Raw genomic sequence first — 19,537 nt, 5'->3', positions numbered from 1 at the left:
CCTTCTTTCCTTCCTTTCTTTCCTTCCTTTCTTCTTTCCTTCCTTCCTTCTTTCCCTCCCTACCTTCCTCCCTTCCTTTCTTCCTTCCTTCCTTTCTTTCTTTCTTCTTTCCTTCCTTCCTTCCTTCCTTCCTTCCTTCCTTCCTTTCTTCCTTCCTTCCTCCTTCTATTCCTTCTTTCCCTTCTTTCCCTCCTTCCTTCCTTCTTTCCTTCCCTTCCTTCCTTCCTTCCTTTCTTCTTTCCTTCCTTCCTTCCTTTCTTCTTTCCTTCCCTCCCTTCCTTCCTTCCTTCCTTTCTTCTTTCCTTCCTTCCTTTCTTTCTTCTTTCCTTCCCTCCCTTCCTTCCCTTCCTTCCTTCCTTCCTTCCTTTCTTTCTTCTTTCCTTCCCTCCCTTCCTTCCTTCCTTCCTTTCTTCTTTCCTTCCTTCCTTTCTTTCTTCTTTCCTTCCCTCCCTTCCTTCCTTCCTTCCTTCCTTTCTTTCTTCTTTCCTTCCCTCCCTTCCTTCCTTTCTTCTTTCCTTCCTTCCTTCCCTCCATTTTTTCTTCACTTCGCTTGATCCATTTCCATCTGAAGTAATGAGAAGAAATCCTACTTGCCATACTTCACAGCCATCCCATTCATTTCCGCTTAAAATCTTCCTTCCGTCCTTCCTTCCGAGTCCGTCTAATCCGAGCCTCGCGTTGCAGGATCCGGCGGGCAGCGCATTGGGTGGTGAACCTGCGCTACTTTGACTTCTTCATCATGATCGTCATCAGCTTATCTAGCGTTGCCTTGGCATCCGAGGACCCTGTGGTGGAGGACTCGGAGTGGAACGAGGTCCTCAACTATTTTGATTACGCCTTCACCGGAGTTTTTGCCATAGAAATGATCCTGAAAGTAAGTGTGCAGCCGCCTCCCGTCACTCTTGCATTTGTTATTTAGGTCACACAAGTTGCCTTCCTTGACTAGTTTTGACGGAAGGCTTTTATGCAGACTGATATATTTTGGATTTTCATGTCTAGATTTGACGGAAGGCTTTTACGCAGACTGATATATTTTGGATTTTCATGGCTAGATTTGACGGAAGGCTTTTACGCAGACTGATATATTTTGGATTTTCATGACTAGATTTGACGGAAGGCTTTTATGCAGACTGATATATTTTGGATTTTCATGACTAGATTTGACAGAAGGCTTTTATGCAGACTGATATATTTTGGATTTTCATGACTAGATTTGACGGAAGGCTTTTATGCAGACTGATATATTTTGGATTTTCATGACTAGATTTGACGGAAGGCTTTTATGCAGACTGATATATTTTGGATTTTCATGAGTAGATTTGACGGAAGGCTTTTATGCAGACTGATATATTTTGGATTTTCATGAGTAGATTTGACGGAAGGCTTTTATCAGACTGATCGTCATCAGCTTTTCTAGCGTTGCCTTGGCTTTTATGCCGACTGATATTTTGGATTTTCATGACTAGATTTGACGGAAGGTCCTCAGACTGATATATTTTGATTTTCACGGAGTTTTTGCCATAGAAATGATCCTGAAAGTAAGGTGCAGACTGATATATTTTGCATTTGTTATTTGACAGAAGGCTTTTTACAGACTGATATATTTTGATTTTCATGACTAGTTTTGACGGAAGGCTTTTATGCAGACTGATATATTTTGGATTTTCATGACTAGATTTGACAGAAGGCTTTTACGCAGACTGATATATTTTGGATTTTCATGACTAGATTTGACGGAAGGCTTTTATGCAGACTGATATATTTTGGATTTTCATGACTAGATTTGACAGAAGGCTTTTATGCAGACTGATATATTTTGGATTTTCATGACTAGATTTGACGGAAGGCTTTTATGCAGACTGATATATTTTGGATTTTCATGAGTAGATTTGACGGAAGGCTTTTATGCAGACTGATATATTTTGGATTTTCATGAGTAGATTTGACGGAAGGCTTTTATGCAGACTGATATATTTTGGATTTTCATGGCTAGATTTGACGGAAGGCTTTTATGCAGACTGATATATTTTGGATTTTCATGACTAGATTTGACGGAAGGCTTTTATGCAGACTGATATATTTTGGATTTTCATGTCTAGATTTGACGGAAGGCTTTTACGCAGACTGATATATTTTGGATTTTCATGGCTAGATTTGACGGAAGGCTTTTACGCAGACTGATATATTTTGGATTTTCATGACTAGATTTGATGGAAGGCTTTTATGCAGACTGATATATTTTGGATTTTCATGTTTGTTTTTTATAGTAATTTTATTTTATTTATTTATTTATTTATTTTTTTTTTTTTTAGTAAGGGAAATGTCAAAGTGGTTCTCATATTCAGGTCAACCATACTGCTTTTCCTTGCTAGTTTTAATTGAAGGATTTTACGCAGACTAATTTATTTTTGTATTTTTTTCATGTTTTAAGTAATTTTTTCAATATGGGTTGTATCAAGGTGGTTGTCATATTCAGGTCAACCATATTGTTTTTCCTCACTAGTTTTAATTGAAGGATTTTACACAGACTAATTTATTTTTGTATTTTTCATGTCTAAGTCTTTTTTTTTATAGTATGGGTTGTATCAAAGGGGTTGTCATATTCACGTCAACCATATTGCTTTTACTTTAATAGTTTTCATTTAAGAATTTTACTCATACAGTTTAGATATTTTTTCATAGCTAATATTTTTTCAGTAAGAGTGGTATCAAAGTTTATGTTCATCACAGTTAAGTATAAGAACAAATATAATGGGATAGTCTATCATATCCTCGGCCCTCCATCATTAGGTATTTTCTGGGCAATATTTTAACAGCTATTCAAATATACATACACATATATAATCAGTTTTAAATGTGACAGTAAGTAGGCTCAGTATTTTCCTTTCATAATTTCTTTCCATTTCTATTTCATTATGTTTGTCTCGGTACGTTCGACGCATAATTTCCCACGTCATGATTGTGTGTGTTACGATACATGGCCGTCAACCCCACACCTGTTAGTCGAGCACCTAAGTGTGTCGGTGAAGAGTAGTGTCCATGTGCCCTGTTGCCCTTGAGTCTCGGAGCGTGTGCGTATATGCCGTCAAAAACCAGCGGCACTCACGGTTATTGAAAGTCACACATCTCATGAACTATAGGCTAATCTGATCTCACTGTGGCACTGTAATCACACTTGGTTGACAGGGTGCAAATTTTACCAGTTATTAGCTTCTCTGTAATAGGTCATTGGTTAACTACACACTGCAGTCGTAATTTCACAGTAAAGTAGTTAATTTCCATGACATATTTGCATGTTATTGTGTTGGCAGTTAAATGATCAGTTGAGTACAGTAATTTGATATCCACAGCAGCGTCTAATCTTGCATAAAGTCTCGGCAGGCACAGCGCGCACCCCCACACTAATGCCGGCGTCTCCCTCACAGGTGATAGACTTAGGGGTGATATTTCATCCTGGATCATACCTCAGGGATTTTTGGAACGTACTGGACTCCGTGGTGGTCATATGTGCAGCTGTTTCATTTTGTTTTGATATGATGTGAGTAGACATGCACCTTCTTGTTGTTCGTCACCCTGTTCAGTGTAGTGTTGATGATTAAGTGTGTGTGTGTGTGTGTGTGTGTGTGTGTGTGTGTGTGTGTGTGTCTAAGATAAGCTCATGTCGAGGTCTTTAATGAGGTTCTGTACTAGGTGACAGTAGCCAGCTATGTATGTGTGGGTGTGGGTCTGTATAGTAACCTGCCTAATTGTTTCCTCCTTTTGGTAATCCACTTTTAGGAGAGGAAATTAACACTTGTTCCAGCTCATCAGTCCCACCTTCATCCTCACTCTCGGGTCATAATTTCCACTAATCCCATGTCACCTGTTGTCCCTCTCAGATGTCGCCCAATTGTTTCCTCCTTTTGGTAATACACTTTTAGGAGAGGAAACTAACACTTGTTCCAGCTCATCAGTTTCTGACCTTCATCCTCACTCATGGGTCATAATTTCCGCTAATCTCTTGTCGCCTTTTGTCCCTCTCGGATGTCGCTGGTAATACCAAAGTGACGTCAGTTCATAAGGGTGGAAATAGGTTGTTGGTGAATCATCTGTGGATTTTACGAAACGTCTTGAAGGGAGGATTTTGGTATTTGATTTTGGTGTAGTTTGGTGGCTGGTAATGTAGGAATTCACTCATTGGTTTCTTGGTGTAGTTTGGTGGCGAGTAACATAAGATTCCTCGGTGGTGCCATGGTCCAGGACTGTCACCTTGGTCCAGTGTGATGGGTGGTGGCGTTGAAACTCTCAGTGATGTCTTGGCTCAATTTGGTGACAGGTAATATAGGACCTCTCTGTATGGTGTCATGATCCAAGACTGTCACCTTGGTCCACTTAGACAGCGTAGAAATTCTCTCAAAAGTGTTACGATCCAAGACTGTCACTTTGGTTTAGTTTGGTGGCTGGTAACATAAGAATCCTCATTGGTGTCACGATCCAGGACTGTCACCTTGGTCCAGTGTGATGGGTGGTGGCGTTGAAACTCTCAATGATGTCTTGGTTCAATTTGGTGACAGGTAATATAGGACCTCTCTGTATGGTGTCATGATCCAAGACTGTCACCTTGGTCCACTTAGACAGCGTAGAAATTCTCTCAAAAGTGTTACGACCCAAGACTGTCACTTTGGTCCAGTTAGATAGTGTAGAAACTCTCTCAAAAGTGTTACGACCCAAGACTGTCACTTTGGTCCAGTTAGATAGTGTAGAAACTCTCTCAAAAGTGTTACGACCCAAGACTGTCACTTTGGTCCAGTTAGATAGTGTAGAAACTCTCTCAAAAGTGTTACGATCCAAGACTGTCACTTTGGTCCAGTTAGATAGTGTAGAAACTCTCTCAAAAGTGTTACGACCCAAGACTGTCACTTTGGTCCAGTTAGATAGTGTAGAAACTCTCTCAAAAGTGTTACGACCCAAGACTGTCACTTTGGTCTAGTTTGGTGGCTGGTAACATAGGAATTCTCAGTGGTGCCATGGTCCAGGGCTGTCACCTTGGTCCAGTTAGATAGCGTAGAAACTCTCTCAAAAGTGTTATTGTCAAGGACTGTCACTTTGGATTAGTTTGACGGCTCATAGCATAGGAAACAAAGGTGCCAGATTGTCCTATTCCGCCTCATATATACTGACAACACTGGGAGGAATTGTCTGTGTTATGGTCCAGGCAGGGCTGTCACCTTGGATCAGTTTGACGGCTTGTAGCATAGGAAACAAAGGTGCCAGATTGTCCTATTCCGCCTCATATATACTGACAACTCTGGTAGGAATTGTCTGTGTGTTGTGTTCCAGGGCTGTCCGATGATTGTGCTGCGGTCTGTGGTGGTCTCGAAGGTCTCTGTTGATACACCTTCGTCCTCATTAGTGTTGCATGTGGGCACACAACACACCCTTCACTGTTGTATTACATCTCCCAGTGTTTGTGTTTCACCGTTACAGTTGTCGATCTCGTTTTCTTTTTGTACTTTTGATGATTTTTATCGGTATCTCATTTATTATTTTTTTATTGTTTTTTAATGGGAGTTTTTTTTTAAGCAAATATATATTTATTTCTTCTATTTTCAGACTGTTCCAAATACTACCATGCAAAATTCTCTCTCTATGTCTCTCTCTCCTTCTTACTCTCTCTCCCTCTCTCTCGCTCTCTCTCTCTCTCTCTCTCTCTCTTGTTCCTGCTCTCTGTCTCTCTCTTGCTCTTCCTCTCTCTCTCTCCCTCTCTAAATATTCCTATCCACTCTGACCATGCAAAATTTTCTCTTTATGTCTCTCTCTCCTTGCTCTCTCTCTCTCTTGTTCCTGCTCTCTCTCTCTCTCTCTCTCTCTCTCTCTCTCTCTCTCTCTCTCTCTCTCTCTCTCTCTCTCTCTCTCTCTCTCTCTCTCTCTCTCTCTCTCTCTCTCTCTCTCTCTCTCTCTCTCTCTCTCTCTCTCTCTCTCTCTCTCTCTCTCTCTCTCTCTCTCTCTCTCTCTCTCTCTCTCTCTCTCTCTCTCTCTCTCTCTCTCTCTCTCTCTCTCTCTCTCTCTCTCTCTCGCTCTCTCTCTCTCTCTCTCTCTCTCTCTCTCTCTCTCTCTCTCTCTCTCTCTCTCTCTCTCTCTCTCTCTCTCTCTCTCTCTCTCTCTCTCTCTCTCTCTCTCTCTCTTGTTCCTCTCTCTCTCTCTCTCTCTCTCTCTCTCTCTCTTGTTCCTGCTCTCTGTCTCTCTTGCTCTTCCTCTCTCTCTCTCCCTCTCTAAATATACCTATCCACTCTGACCCTGCAAAATTTTCTCTTTATGTCTCTCTCTCTCTCTCTCTCTCTCTCTCTCTCTCTCTCTCTCTCTCTCTCTCTCTCTCTCTCTCTCTCTCTCTCTCTCTCTCTCTCTCTCTCTCTCTCTCTCTCTCTCTCTCTCTCTCTCTCTCTCTCTCTCTATCTCTCTCTCTCTCTCTCTCTCTCTCTCTCTCTCTCTCTCTCTCTCTCTCTCTCTCTCTCTCTCTCTCTCTCTCTCTCTCAATAAATATTCCTATCTGCTCTGAACCTTTGCTTTACATAATACAAATTCTTGCTCTCAGGTTGACTTTTCAGGCACACGGCAAAGTTCCGGGTCACTGAAACACGTACACATTTTCAGGTTGTTGATTTAGGGGTAATGTTGCATCCAGGCTCATATTTTAGAGACTTATGGAATGTCTTAGATGCCCTGGTGGTGTTGTGCGCTCTCATTGCCTTTGGGTTCTTGTAAGTATACTCAAGGTTTAGTTTATCTGTGAACTCCTAAGAGGGTTTGAATCCATCCACCTCCTGTAGTGTTGTGTTGGTAGTGCTCACAGCCTGGTGGCCCTCTGGTGGCCGTCAGTGGTCCAGTGTGTTGAGGCCTCGTCCCTGTGTTGTTTGTGGTCCACGGCAGGTTCTTCACTCACAGTCTCACCTCCATGTTACACGTAATGGTGCCTTTCCTCTACCTTTCCTTGTTGAGGAGAGGTTGGGCTGTATTGGTGTTCACAATACTTACATAGTCTAATTTCCAGCTCACACTCATCTCAGCACATTTATATGGTGTAGGGAAAGACCGTAGTTTTCACTTTATGATAAGAGTTTGGGAACAAACTTGTGCCTCGGTACACAAGTACACTGCAGCACCGGGCACACTGAACAGCAGCACACTCAGTACAGCAGCGCACCAGCACACCAGGGACCAACACCAGTCTGTGCAGCACCCTCGCACTGCCCCAGCCGCACTACCGGGAGTGTCCAGCACAACATAATACCTTTGGTGTACATAGTTTGTCACACGGTTTTTTCCACAGGAAACTAATTCAAATGATTATATGAACACTCAGATTACATACTTAAAAAGAGAAAAAACTAGGCAGTTTCCATAATTTTTTACAAGAATTTTACGAGAAAACTCAACAAAATGCATCCACGAACACTGTTTAGGCTGCTGGTGCTGTGCCAGGCGGCTGTGTGGGAGGGAGTGGCGCCCCCCTGTATGCCACACAGCTGTCACCTTGCCACATGTCCCCCTGATGCCACCCCTGCCACTTCCTTCACTTGTGTTTCACCAGCGGTCCACTTCACCCTGTTCACCATTATGTTTCACCCATGAGTCATAACAATGCCCTATGAATCCATTACCAAAATGCTGATATTACATGTGAGTTTTGTAGAGCAAACAAAGCTCATAAGGTTTCTGTTGTATTGTTTGATGAGTCTTGATTGTGTTGAGCAGCTTTGTGGAGCACAGCCATGATAGTCACTCCTGATTTTTTAAGAACCATTTACAGCTTTGAGCAAGTGTTCTCTCCATACATGTTGGTGTGTGTGTGTGTGTGTGTGTGTGCGCCAGGATCAGAGTGGTGACTGGTGGCAGCCTGTCATGGCTTGTATTCACTTTCATCTTATTATCTTAGAACTTAATACCTAACTCTCCTTAAACTATTTACTACTCACTAGTAAATACATCCTTCTCATAGTGGTAATATCAAACACTAAGTCCCCGGTCCCTCTCTGATTAGATGTTAGTGACTAACATTTGTCTGTCATATTCCACGTCATGCATTAACTCACTTCTGTCAACACACGTAGTCACAAGTGTTATTTGCCTAGCTCCTCAGCTGTCCAAAGTGTTCTCAGTTTGTCTTTTTGATAGACAAAATTGTCTCCGAGAAGTGAGCTATTGACCACTGCGTAGCCTTCCTGTGTGTTAATTCCTGCTGCTTCCCTCACTCAGGAGCTCCTCCCTCCTGATAGGTCCTTCCTCTCCCTCAGTGTGCAGCCACCTCCTATGTAGCTCTTTGGCAGAGTATAAACAAAGAAGTTTAGCTTGGTCTTCATCAGTGTAGCCTATGCAATATCATGTGCATGGCTAAGTCTACCTGTCTTTTTTATTATAAATTTGGTCAGGCCTCCCTAACTTTAGTTTTGCTGCCAAGGAATGAAATGCTTTTATTGAAAACTTTGATTCAAATATTGCCCGGACTGCTCAGTGTCATGGACATTACCTTTTCATAGTGCAGTGTTACACGAGCGATGCCGCGTCCCTGTGTGTCCTTTCACTGTGTGCTGGAGGTTTGTTCCTTTTTTCATGCATCTGAGTCAAGTTATTAGCTCATAATTTTGCATAGAGGGCAAGGATGACACATTTGCACAGAGAAAACAACAGCTGAGATATTGTGTAGTCCACACACAGCTCCCAAGATGATCATGTTGTGTTTCTAGACAATTGCAAGCTAATGTTGATGACGAGAAATGTAAAAGGATAATCTAAAATGTTGCCAGTCAGACGTGGCCTCGAGAGTTTCCTATTGGCACACCAAGCATTCATCACAAGGGACATTAGAGTGACTCACCATTTGTTTTCATGCTCCTCGATGCTCCCTTTGTTCTGAGAGCCAAGGGTGGGAGCCACACAGCAAGGTTCATCCCCACACTCACGGGACGCAGCCTTTCTGAGCCCCGTGGCTGTGGGCTGACCCTCTCTCACAGGAACAAGACTATCACAACCTGAGATGTCTGTTTCTTTCTTGTCCGTTAGTGGAATGACCGTCAATGTGTTTATTTTGTGCCTCAATACTCCTCCCACATTTTGTACTGAACTGTAAACATATTTTCCCAATACTCATCCTGAAGCAAGGCCAAGGAAGCAGTATTATCAGCCTCTGATTCATCATGCATCACAGTGAACATGTAACCCATTATCAGTCTTTTGGTATTTGTTCATGGTTTTGTGGCCTAGGACACCCTAGAGGAGTGCTAACCATGTCTATGTGTGTGCGTGTGTGCGTTGAGCGTGTGGTGTACGTGGGTGTGCTGTGAGGGGTCTGTATTTAAATTCAAGGTTTTCACATAGTAAGCATTTCATGGTGGGCTTATGGCCTTACCTTGGCAGCAATTTATAAGCCTTGTCTCCTAGGATCAGGTTTCATAAGCTCATGTCTTCTTTCCTTCTGCAGACCCTCCCTGCAACTGAAGTAAGTGAGGAAACCATGGATGATGATAGTCTTAAGTGGCAGTGAGAGGAGTTACCATTCCCATATTATTTGAAATGATTCCTGGTGTATGCACTCTTGCATTTGATTCAGATTACTATTGATTATTTCAGTATTCTTGCAACTACCATTTACTCATCAGCTTTTCTGCCATTGCTATGCCAATATGTAAAGGAGCATGACAAGGTACAATACAAGAGGTTTGGGTAAAGATTTGCATATCAAGGCTGTAGAAGTTGAACTCAGAAATGCCACAAAACAAGTGTACTAATACTTCAAACCTCTTTGGACAAGGTTTATCATAATCTAACAGTGCAACAACTCTATTAATGAGACGTAAAGGGTCATAGCTGCATGCCCTAGTTGACCTCACCACCAGCGGGCGCCCAACGGCCCTAGACCTCTCAGGGGATTTGGACGCTCCTCTTAGTCAACACACTAGAGTCCTGGCTTGGGCCAGCCGTAGAGTGCTGTCTTGTGCTGCGATGATTGCATGAACTTAATCTTACTGACAACGGATCAGTCATGTACACGTCGGCTCGCCCCAGCAACGGGTGGCGCCTAGACGCTGAACACGGGCCGCTCCCACACGGCCAACACACGGCCACTCACCCATACTACCGACAACCAAAGAACAGAACAGCAGTAACATATCTGAACTACAAACAGTCTTAGACAAACCCAAAGCTAAAGTGCAGCGGCCAACACGAGCCTTGAACGGCGGCCACAATGCTGCTGCCTCTCTGGTGTGCACATGAGGAACTTGCAGAAGGAACCGTCAAGGTCAACCACACCGCCATGACACTGCACAGAACAAACCTTGCATGAGCGTGGCACAGCAGACAAAGTCCCACTCCATCACATCCAAGAAGTTATCCCTCTCAGTCTCTGTTTGGCATCATTCTGTTAGGGGCATTACACCCGACGCATGCTGTCAGCCACCAACACTTCTACAAGGAAACGCAAGACATGGGAAACAAGCGACACAGATTCCTTTAGCACCTCTGGCATTAGTACACGGAAACAGTGGGTGGTGTAAAGGATTTTTGTCACCGCACCCTTCCCATGCCGAACCTCAGCGGAAACTAACACACGCAAGACAACAATAGCCAGACACGTTCCCGCCACCCTATTTTTGGTTCGTCCACACAGCCCGACATTTACACTGGCCTCCCCTGCACCCTCCATCCTGCCACCCATCCATGTCACCCTCCTTGGTTGAATTTACGCTCAAACATCACAAACACAGCATCATGTGACTGCTAAGCAACATGTTTATACCTCCATAGCTCAGGTTTCTCTACCCTCCAAGTGTTGCAGGTCATGCCGTTATTGCTATGATTTTTTCACTCACAACTTCCAGCCAACCAACTTACCGATCTTTTGTTTTTATCTCTGCCATCAGACGTAGAATGATCTCATCTCCCTCCATCTGTTCTTAACATTATTACCTGCCAGACTACATATTGTTCCTCCTATTATGCATGGATGTTTAACTTATATCTTGCATTTTTTCTCTCTCTCCTTACTTACAGGATATTCTGCCTGGGTGGTTCCTCATGATAGTATATTGAATGTTGAGGAAGTGTCATGAAAACTGCCAGCTTTTCACTCACTCTGGGAAGCTCGGCAGGCCACAAGAGATTTGCCAACACACGAATGACGCAAAAACTATCTCGTGTGATCGTTCCGGCATTAAAATTTTCAATGCGCTCACAAAATCCTATTTCTTATTGGTACTGAGCAAGAAAAACTGCCAGGCTCTCACTCTGGGAATCTCGTCAGGCCACAAGAGAATTACCGATGCACAAACACAAAAAACTATCTCGCGATCATTCTGGGGGCTTAAAATTTTCACTGCAGTCATATCCTGTTCCCCAATCTCAAACTTAACCTGGTAGCAGCGACAGGCCAAATTTGTGGCTTTACCGTGTAGCAGCGACGGGCCAAATTTTTGCCATGATATAAATCCCCCCAAAGTAGATGATGCATAAACTGATTACAAATGCATTGATATATATTATGAAATGGTGTGTGTGAGTGATGATTTTTTCTCATTTTTCTTGCTTAGAGGGGCCTTTAAGAAACATGATCCCCACAGCTACTGGGTTAAGTGAACAATTCATCAAATTTCGAGGTTATAAATCCTAAATTTCATAGTCAGTACTCATAGATCTTGTTTATTCATCATTTTAACTGGTCTTCATCGGCACGTTCTGATAGGGTAATATTTTTTTGCGCTTAAATCAATATTCCGGAGGCTGTTACCTTTTGGATGACTTCCATGTTTAAGAATCCTCCCAGCCTCCCGTGAAGAGGTGCTGCGTATGTTTTCCTGACACTCCCTCCCCCGCCATGTCTCTGTGTGGGTAGTGAACCTCCCCCGTAGGGTGCACTGACCCAAACTCTCTTGTGTGCGTGTGTGTGTGTGCGCGTGAGTGTGTGTGTGTGGATAAGAGCATGACCTCTTTGGGACCCCCTCCTCCTGATCCTCCTCCTGTACCTCCTCCTGCTCCTCCTCCTCCCCTCCCCCTCCCCCTTCCCCTCCTCCTCCTCCTCCTCCTCCTCCTCCTCCCTGTAGCCTTGAGGGGTCTGCATGGTGACCATTTATCTGGTTCCTTTGTCTCGTCTTGTGTTTCAAAGTTGTGTTGTGGACATTTATGATTCACTGTTTGGGTAAGTCGTCCGTTTCTGAAGCATCAATCAAACTGCACAAACTTGGTTACGTTTTGATAACTACAACCTAAGGTAGCATTCTGTCTATCCATCTATTTATCTCTCTCTAGCTTTATATATATATATATATATATATATATATATATATATATATATATATATATATATATATATATATATATATATATATATATATATATATCTATATTTCTTTTCCATCCACCTTGGTGGTTGTTGTGTTTCCTGCATAGTCTCTGTAGGAGGCTTTGGTTTGGGTCACTCTGGCTTTTACAAAGCTGACCTTGTTATTGTAATGCCTGATTTAATGTTTAATATTTTGATTGCCTTGTGAATACTAATTATAGAATTTATGGATATGACACCTGTTATGAGGTCATGGCCTCATACTGTGTGTGTGTGTGTGTGTGTGTGTGTATGTGTGTATGTGTGTGTGTGTGTGTGTGTGTGCTGGCTTGCACACATGTGTGCTTTGATATGTGGCATTCAGGTCAGTCATTACTGTGTTTTGAAGTAGTTCACCCTGATAATGGTTCCCTGTGTACTTTACACATTGGAAACATTCCTATTGATCCTGGTCCAGTGGGGCCGGCAACACACTCAGTGAGTCAGAGAATGTCACGCTTGCATGGAGGCGTCCCTCCCTGGACCGCCCTGCCTCCTGCTCACGCTGGGAGGAAGGGTTGAAATATCACATTCCGTGATTCATTAAAAGTACATGTGGAATGTGATATGCATCAATTTCATGAATGTTTTACTGAATGCCTATTGTCTCAGCATGTGTGGAATTGTTTTGTGTAATATTTTTATTCCAAACATCAGTGAAATTTAGCTTTAGTCAACAATAAGAAAATTATCTTCAGCTATTTGTAATATATATTTTTAGTCATATCTGTTGATACGTTCACACTCAGTTCATTCTTGAGCTAAATATCAATGTTTTCACTGCTTAGTGAAAACCTCAGTTCATTATGATGTCAGTGCAGTACAGAAAATAGGAATATCAGGATTGATGGGATGGTGAGGCCGGGCGGCCGCAGGGCTCTGGATGAACCAGTCATGGAGAAAAGGCACTCTGCACTAATACAAAGTGCCGTGTGGCGGTGAGAGGGCTGTTAGGAGGCCGTCCATGAGGCAGTGTGACAGCTCACACCTCAGTAAGCAAAGCTAAAGGCATGACAGGCTCTGGAAACAATTCCATTTAGGGACACAGAACAGTGTGAGTCCCCTTAGGGAAATATGTTGTGGTCTGAGAGAATGGTGAATGATCTGGGGAGTGTGTGAGGGCACGGCACGCAGGATGAGAGGGGTCAGGAGGTGCTGGAGGCTGCGGGAGGATGTAAGTCTTGTGGTGGTGTGAGAGAGTGTGAGGCAGCCCTCCCGGCACCACATCACAGTATCTGACACACCCATCCTCAACATTACTTCATGACTTGCAGAAAACATGAAATACGAGTATTTTGAAATCTTTTGCCACAAAGCTTATTCAGTAGATAGACAGTGGTCATGTACCTGTAGAATAGTTTGGTCCACACTTGCTGTGCTACTAGACTAGTGACTCTAGCTTTAAGATGGTATATTGTAGATACATATATATATATATAATGGTTATTTTACTGTTTTGATTAAATGACGGCGCATCAATGAACCTACACCTGCAATTATGAGGCTCAAAGCACTAGACAGTCATAAAGGAGATTCTGATGTACATAACATTCTATATTCACACACGCACACACACACACACACACACACACACACACACACACACACACACACACACGGATTACTTATCCAGTAAATATGATCTGGTCCAAAAGAAAGCCAGTTCTGCATAAGTGTAATGGCTGGAACTTATTATTATATTCATTATTACAGTATTTATTATTATTATTATTATTATTATTATTATTATTATTATTATTATTATTATTATTATTATTATTATTATTATTATTATTATTGTTTTTCAAAACTGTGGTGGAAATTTCTAATCATTTGTATTTTTCATATAAATTCAGCCCCAGCGCGGGTCACACGAGACATTACATGACACACACTGGCTGGGCCCGAGGTGCAGGCAGCCACCGCTGTGCTATTGTGTTGCATTCCTTAGAAATGGTGACAGGCGATGCGTTGTACACTAACGTCATCGTGACACGGCTTAAAGTGGATGCCTTCCCAGCCACTCAAAAATACTGAAGAATGAATGGCAGGAGAACCACAACAAACTCAGGCGTAGTTATTTGCAGTAATTACTTTAAGCAATATGTAATGGAGTTAAAGAAAAGTAAAGTACATTATGAGAAACATGCACTGAACTTTGAGGTAGAGGGCGGAAGACCACCATGAAGGCCAAGGAAGACGTGGAGAAAGGTGGTGGAGGAAGATATGAGGAGGCTGAACATCACGGAAGAAATGGCTATGGACCGGCAACAGTGGAGGAGGCTCATGTCCCGTCCAACCCCACCATAGGGAATAAATGGACGTTAAATGATGAAAAAAAATAAAATAAAAACGAAGGAAATGGGCATCAACAGAAATCCTAAAACTTAGAATCTAGAACTCAGAACAGAACTTGGAGGAATACTATTTATCCTCCTTATCCGAGAGTGTAGTGAGGCGATGTGACACTGAGAGAAGACGGAGACTGCGGCAGAGTAAGGTCGGTGTTATAAGACACTTCTGCTTTTCACATCACCTATTTCTAAAGGTCAGAGAGGGGGTCAGTCAGGTTCTAATGAGTGTTTCTTTAGGTTCACGGTACAGAAGAAGTGTCAAACTACCACCAGGGCCATAAAACTACCCCTGGAAATGACCCAAACTCCTAGGAAAGCTTTGTCAAATATGTGTTTCTTAGGTTCATGGTACAGAAGAAGGGTCAAACTACCACCAGGGCCATAAAACTACCCCTGGAAATGACCCAAACTCCTAGGAAAGCCTTGTCAAATAAGTGTACTTGGGCGACGAAATGTTTAAAAATACAGTCGTCCCTCAAATAGCACGGTTTCCAATAGTGAGGTCTCAGTTTTATAAGGATTGTCATAAAAGATCTCTTAGGATTTTAAAATTTCCTGCTCATTGGGAAATTTAAAAATCCTAAAAAATCTTCTTAGAAAATCGACATAAAACCAAAACTGAACACGACTGGACGACTGGACGGCCATAAGTGTATTGTGAGTACGGAACACTATGCTCCGTGCGGCGTGATGACCATCCCGTCGCACCAAGAGAAGATGGCACCACTATAAACACTTGCCTGTGCCATGACGGGCTGGGGCCAACTATCATCTTGGCCCCTCAAGGAAAGCCTACCAGAGCTATAGGTGTATACGTAAAAACAAACAAACAAACAAACAAACAAACAAACAAACGTCCAGCCTAGTAACCATGTAACAGCACCACCAATCACTGACAGGTCGTATAGGGTATCATAAGAGGTCATATATAAATTTTTTGTAAGGAAATTTTAACCGTGTAGCAGCAATGGGCCAAATTTGTGGCTTTACCGTGTAGCAGCAATGGGCCAAATTTGTGGCTTTACCGTGTAGCAGCGACGGGCCAAATTTGTGGCTTTACCGTGTAGCAGCAACGGGCCAAATTTGTGGCTTTACCGTGTAGCAGCGACGGGCCAAATTTGTGCCATGATATAAACCCCCCAAAATAGATGATACATAATCTGATCACAAATGCTCTGATATATATTATGAAATGGTTTGTGTGAGGGGTGATTTTTTTTCATTTTTCTCGCTTGGAGGGACCATTAAGAAACATGATCCCCGCTGCTACTGAGTTAAGATTTACAGACGCATCTTCCTTCCTCCCTTTCCACGTAGCCAATGATCGACAAATACATTTCAGAGTTACTTTTTCAACGGTATTTTTCTTTTGCCAAACGAGACAATTGTAAGGACTATTTTTTCTCTCACATCTCTGTCTGTACACCTAATTTACAAGTACAGATACATGCTCGTACATTGATCAAGCAATTTATCGTTATTTATTTATTAGTTTTTTTATGTCCAAGCCTATAGCACCGGTAGGGTTCAACGGCAGGAGGCTTTTATGGTTCCTCCCTTTACGCCCTTGAGCGGCCTCCTTGCCTATTAAACAAACTGTATAGCGATGGCTGCCTGTATACAAAAAATATTCCCAACACACGCATTTCCAAATACCCCATACAACAATTGACGGTAGTGTGCAACATGTGCCCAAGGACGCTGCCACTCTGCCGTCCCCAAATTGCCTTGCCGGTGACCAGTGTCCGCCTGTGTCTTGCCACCAGGAGTAGTGTGAGCTGTGTGCACCCATTGTCTGGAAATTGGTCCCTCATGTCTTGTTGTAGCCCAGACACTTTGATAAGGATGATATGTACTGTACCTCAATAGAAAGTAATTTTGTTTGACCGAGCAAGCAAGCATCCAGTTAGCTATTACTGTCTGACCTTGACTGAACTCCTGTGTACAGTAACTACTCTTGTTCTCAATGTTTACTTGCTTAGCCTCATGAGCAGAGAGTGTGCCATATAGTCCCCTTGCCAGTCAAAATTTAAAGAGCTAGTCCATTGCATTAGTCTGCCCCTGAACCATCCACCTTGCTTTAAGACAGCAGTACAGTAACGCTGCCTCCTCTAATGCCCGCCATGGGCTGCCACTGACCTGTGTGTGTCTGTGTGTATACAGGGGCAGCACTACAGGCCAGAATCTCAGCACCATCAAGTCTCTCAGAGTGCTTCGGGTGCTCCGCCCTCTGAAGACCATCAAGAGAGTGCCCAAGCTGAAGTCTGTGTTCGACTGTGTTGTGAACTCCCTCAAGAATGTGTTCAATATCCTCATAGTGTACATACTGTTTCAATTCATCTTCGCTGTTATAGCTGTACAACTTTTTAATGGAAAGTTTTTCTACTGCACTGATGAGAGTGTGCATGTAAAGGATGAATGTCAGTAAGTAATTCATCTTTCTACTGTATTCTTTTTAACCACTTGAGAATTTCAGTTTTCTTCGTAATTCAGATTTATCCAAAACTGAAATAGATTCCCCTAAAATACAGCATCACGAATTACCTTAATGATCATAATAAGTGCATTGCTTGGCTTCTATAATATGAGATAACTGTCACTCATGTTCTCCAGGTTAATACAGCGTCATGAATTACCGTAATGATCATAATAAGTGCATTGCTTGGCTTCTATAATATGAGATAACTGTCACTCATGTTCTCCAGGTTAATACAGCGTCATGAATTACCGTAATGATCATAATAAGTGCATTGCTTGGCTTCTATAATACGGGACAATCACCGCTCGTGCCCTCCAGGTTACTAACACACTTCCCGCTAATCAACTCCTCCAGGGGTGAGTTTTTTGTGTTCAGTGCGTATGAGAGACCGCCAGACGTGCGGCCGAGGGAGTGGAAGCAGCAGAGCTTTCATTACGACAACGTGATGGCTGCCATGTTGACACTCTTCGCTGTCCAGACGGGCGAGGGCTGGCCACAGTAAGTCTAAACCATCGAGGGGTGGAACACGGCTCTCTACTCTTGCTCATCCCTGTACTGTCCAAATCCTTTATGCAAGAGTTAACCAGCATCTTCATTCTTTCATCCCTATACTGTCCAAATGCCTTATGCAAGAGTTAACCAGCAACTTTATTCTTTCATCCCTATACTGTCCAAATCCCTTATGCAAGAGTTAACCAGCATCTTCATTTTTTCATCCCCATACTGTCCAAATGCCTTATGCAAGAGTTAACCAGCATCTTCATTCTTTCATCCCTATACTGTCCAAATGCCTTATGCAAGAGTTAACCAGCAACTTTATTCTTTCATCCCTATACTGTCCAAATCCCTTATGCAAGAGTTAACCAGCATCTTCATTTTTTCATCCCCATACTGTCCAAATGCCTTATGCAAGAGTTAACCAGCATCTTCATTCTTTCATCCCTATATTGTCCAAATGCCTTATGCAAGAGTTAACCAGCATCTTCATTCTTTCATCCCTATATTGTCCAAATGCCTTATGCAAGAGTTAACCAGCATCTTCATTCTTTCATCACTATACTGTCCAAATGCCTTATGCAAGAGTTAACCAGCTTCTACACTCTTTCATCTCTTGGTCACTCTACTCTCGCTCATTCCTGTACTGTCCAAATCCCTTATGCAAGAGTTAACCAGCTTCTTCACTCTTTCATTTCTTTTGGTCACCCTACGTACTATCCAAATCCCTTATGCAAGAGTTCACCAGCATCTTTATTCCTTCATCCCTTATCCTGGTATACTCTGGAACAGCCTCCCTTCATCAGTATTTCCTCCTGCCTTTGACTCTTTCATTCTTTATCGGAGGGTACGCTAAATCCTTTCCTATCCCTTCCCAGAGTGCTCCAGAATTCCATGGCTGCCACCTTTGAGGACCACGGGCCGAAGCCGCAGGTCGCAGTCGAAATGTCCATATTCTACATCGTCTACTTCATTGTTTTCCCGTTCTTCTTCGTCAATATCTTCGTTGCTTTGATCATCATCACGTTCCAGGAGCAGGGAGAGGCCGAGCTGCAGGACGGAGAGCTTGACAAAAACCAGGTACACAGTGGTAGTAGTGGTAGTGGTAGTAATAGTGGTAGTAGTAGTAGTAGTGGTAGTAGTAGTGGTAGTGGTAGTAGTAGTAGGTGACAAAATACAGGTACAGAGACTCTCCTCACTATTATTATCATTACTATTATTATTATTTTTATTATTATTATTATAAAAAATTGGACTCGAAGGGAAACAAAAAAAGAATGGAAAGACAAACCAAAAACCACAGAAAGTAGTAAAATAAACAGGAAGAAAAGATGGACAAGAAAAAGATGCGAGAGAAAATGAAAAAATGAGAAAGAGAAAGAAAGAAAGAGGAAAAGAAAAAGAAAGAAAAGAGTAGTAATAGTAGTAGTAGTAGTAGTAGTAGTAGTAGCATTAGTAGTAGTAGTAGTAGTAGTAGTAGTAGTAGCAGTAGTAGTAGTAGGTATCCAATCTTATAATTCTTTGGTACAGAGTAAAATTTCAAAGTACTCCTTATGATAATAGGAATCTGTCAGTTTTTTAGTGAGTCAGTCAGTATGTCAGTCGGAAGAAAGTGAAGAACGACTTACTGAGCGCACGAGGACAAACTCACTCAGGGAAACCCAATCTTTCAGAAATCCTGCATTGACTTTGCCATTCAGGCCAAGCCGCTGGAGCGCTACATGCCCAAAGACCGGGTGAGCTTCAAGTACAAGATCTGGCGGATGGTCGTCTCAACACCATTTGAATATTTCATCATGTTACTCATTGTGCTCAATACTCTTCTTCTTATGATGAAGGTAAGGTTCCCACACCATCTGC

At 42.5% G+C, this 19,537-nt stretch overlaps 1 protein-coding gene across 34 annotated transcripts in view; it reads left to right on the top strand.

Annotated features, from left to right (window-relative positions):
• LOC126980236 (voltage-dependent calcium channel type A subunit alpha-1-like) overlaps positions 1 to 19,537 on the top strand; it is a 209,962-nt gene that overhangs the window by 143,177 nt on the left and 47,248 nt on the right. For 25 of the 34 annotated variants that reach the window (XM_050829875.1, XM_050829870.1, XM_050829876.1 and 22 more), the window contains 7 exons: positions 685 to 874; positions 3,426 to 3,538; positions 9,455 to 9,472; positions 16,867 to 17,127; positions 17,537 to 17,680; positions 18,556 to 18,757; positions 19,351 to 19,515. In XM_050829875.1, the coding sequence (XP_050685832.1) occupies positions 685 to 874; positions 3,426 to 3,538; positions 9,455 to 9,472; positions 16,867 to 17,127; positions 17,537 to 17,680; positions 18,556 to 18,757; positions 19,351 to 19,515 (1,093 nt within the window). The remainder of the gene's footprint in view (positions 1 to 684; positions 875 to 3,425; positions 3,539 to 9,454; positions 9,473 to 16,866; positions 17,128 to 17,536; positions 17,681 to 18,555; positions 18,758 to 19,350; positions 19,516 to 19,537) is intronic. The other 9 variants (XM_050829889.1, XM_050829900.1, XM_050829899.1 and 6 more) reach the window with 1 other exon arrangement.

Source organism: Eriocheir sinensis, chromosome 44 (assembly GCF_024679095.1).
Source record: "Eriocheir sinensis breed Jianghai 21 chromosome 44, ASM2467909v1, whole genome shotgun sequence".
NCBI lineage: Eukaryota > Metazoa > Arthropoda > Malacostraca > Decapoda > Varunidae > Eriocheir > Eriocheir sinensis.
The sequence above is the reverse complement of the archived record's forward strand: the minus strand, read 5'-3'. Positions and strand labels throughout refer to the sequence as shown.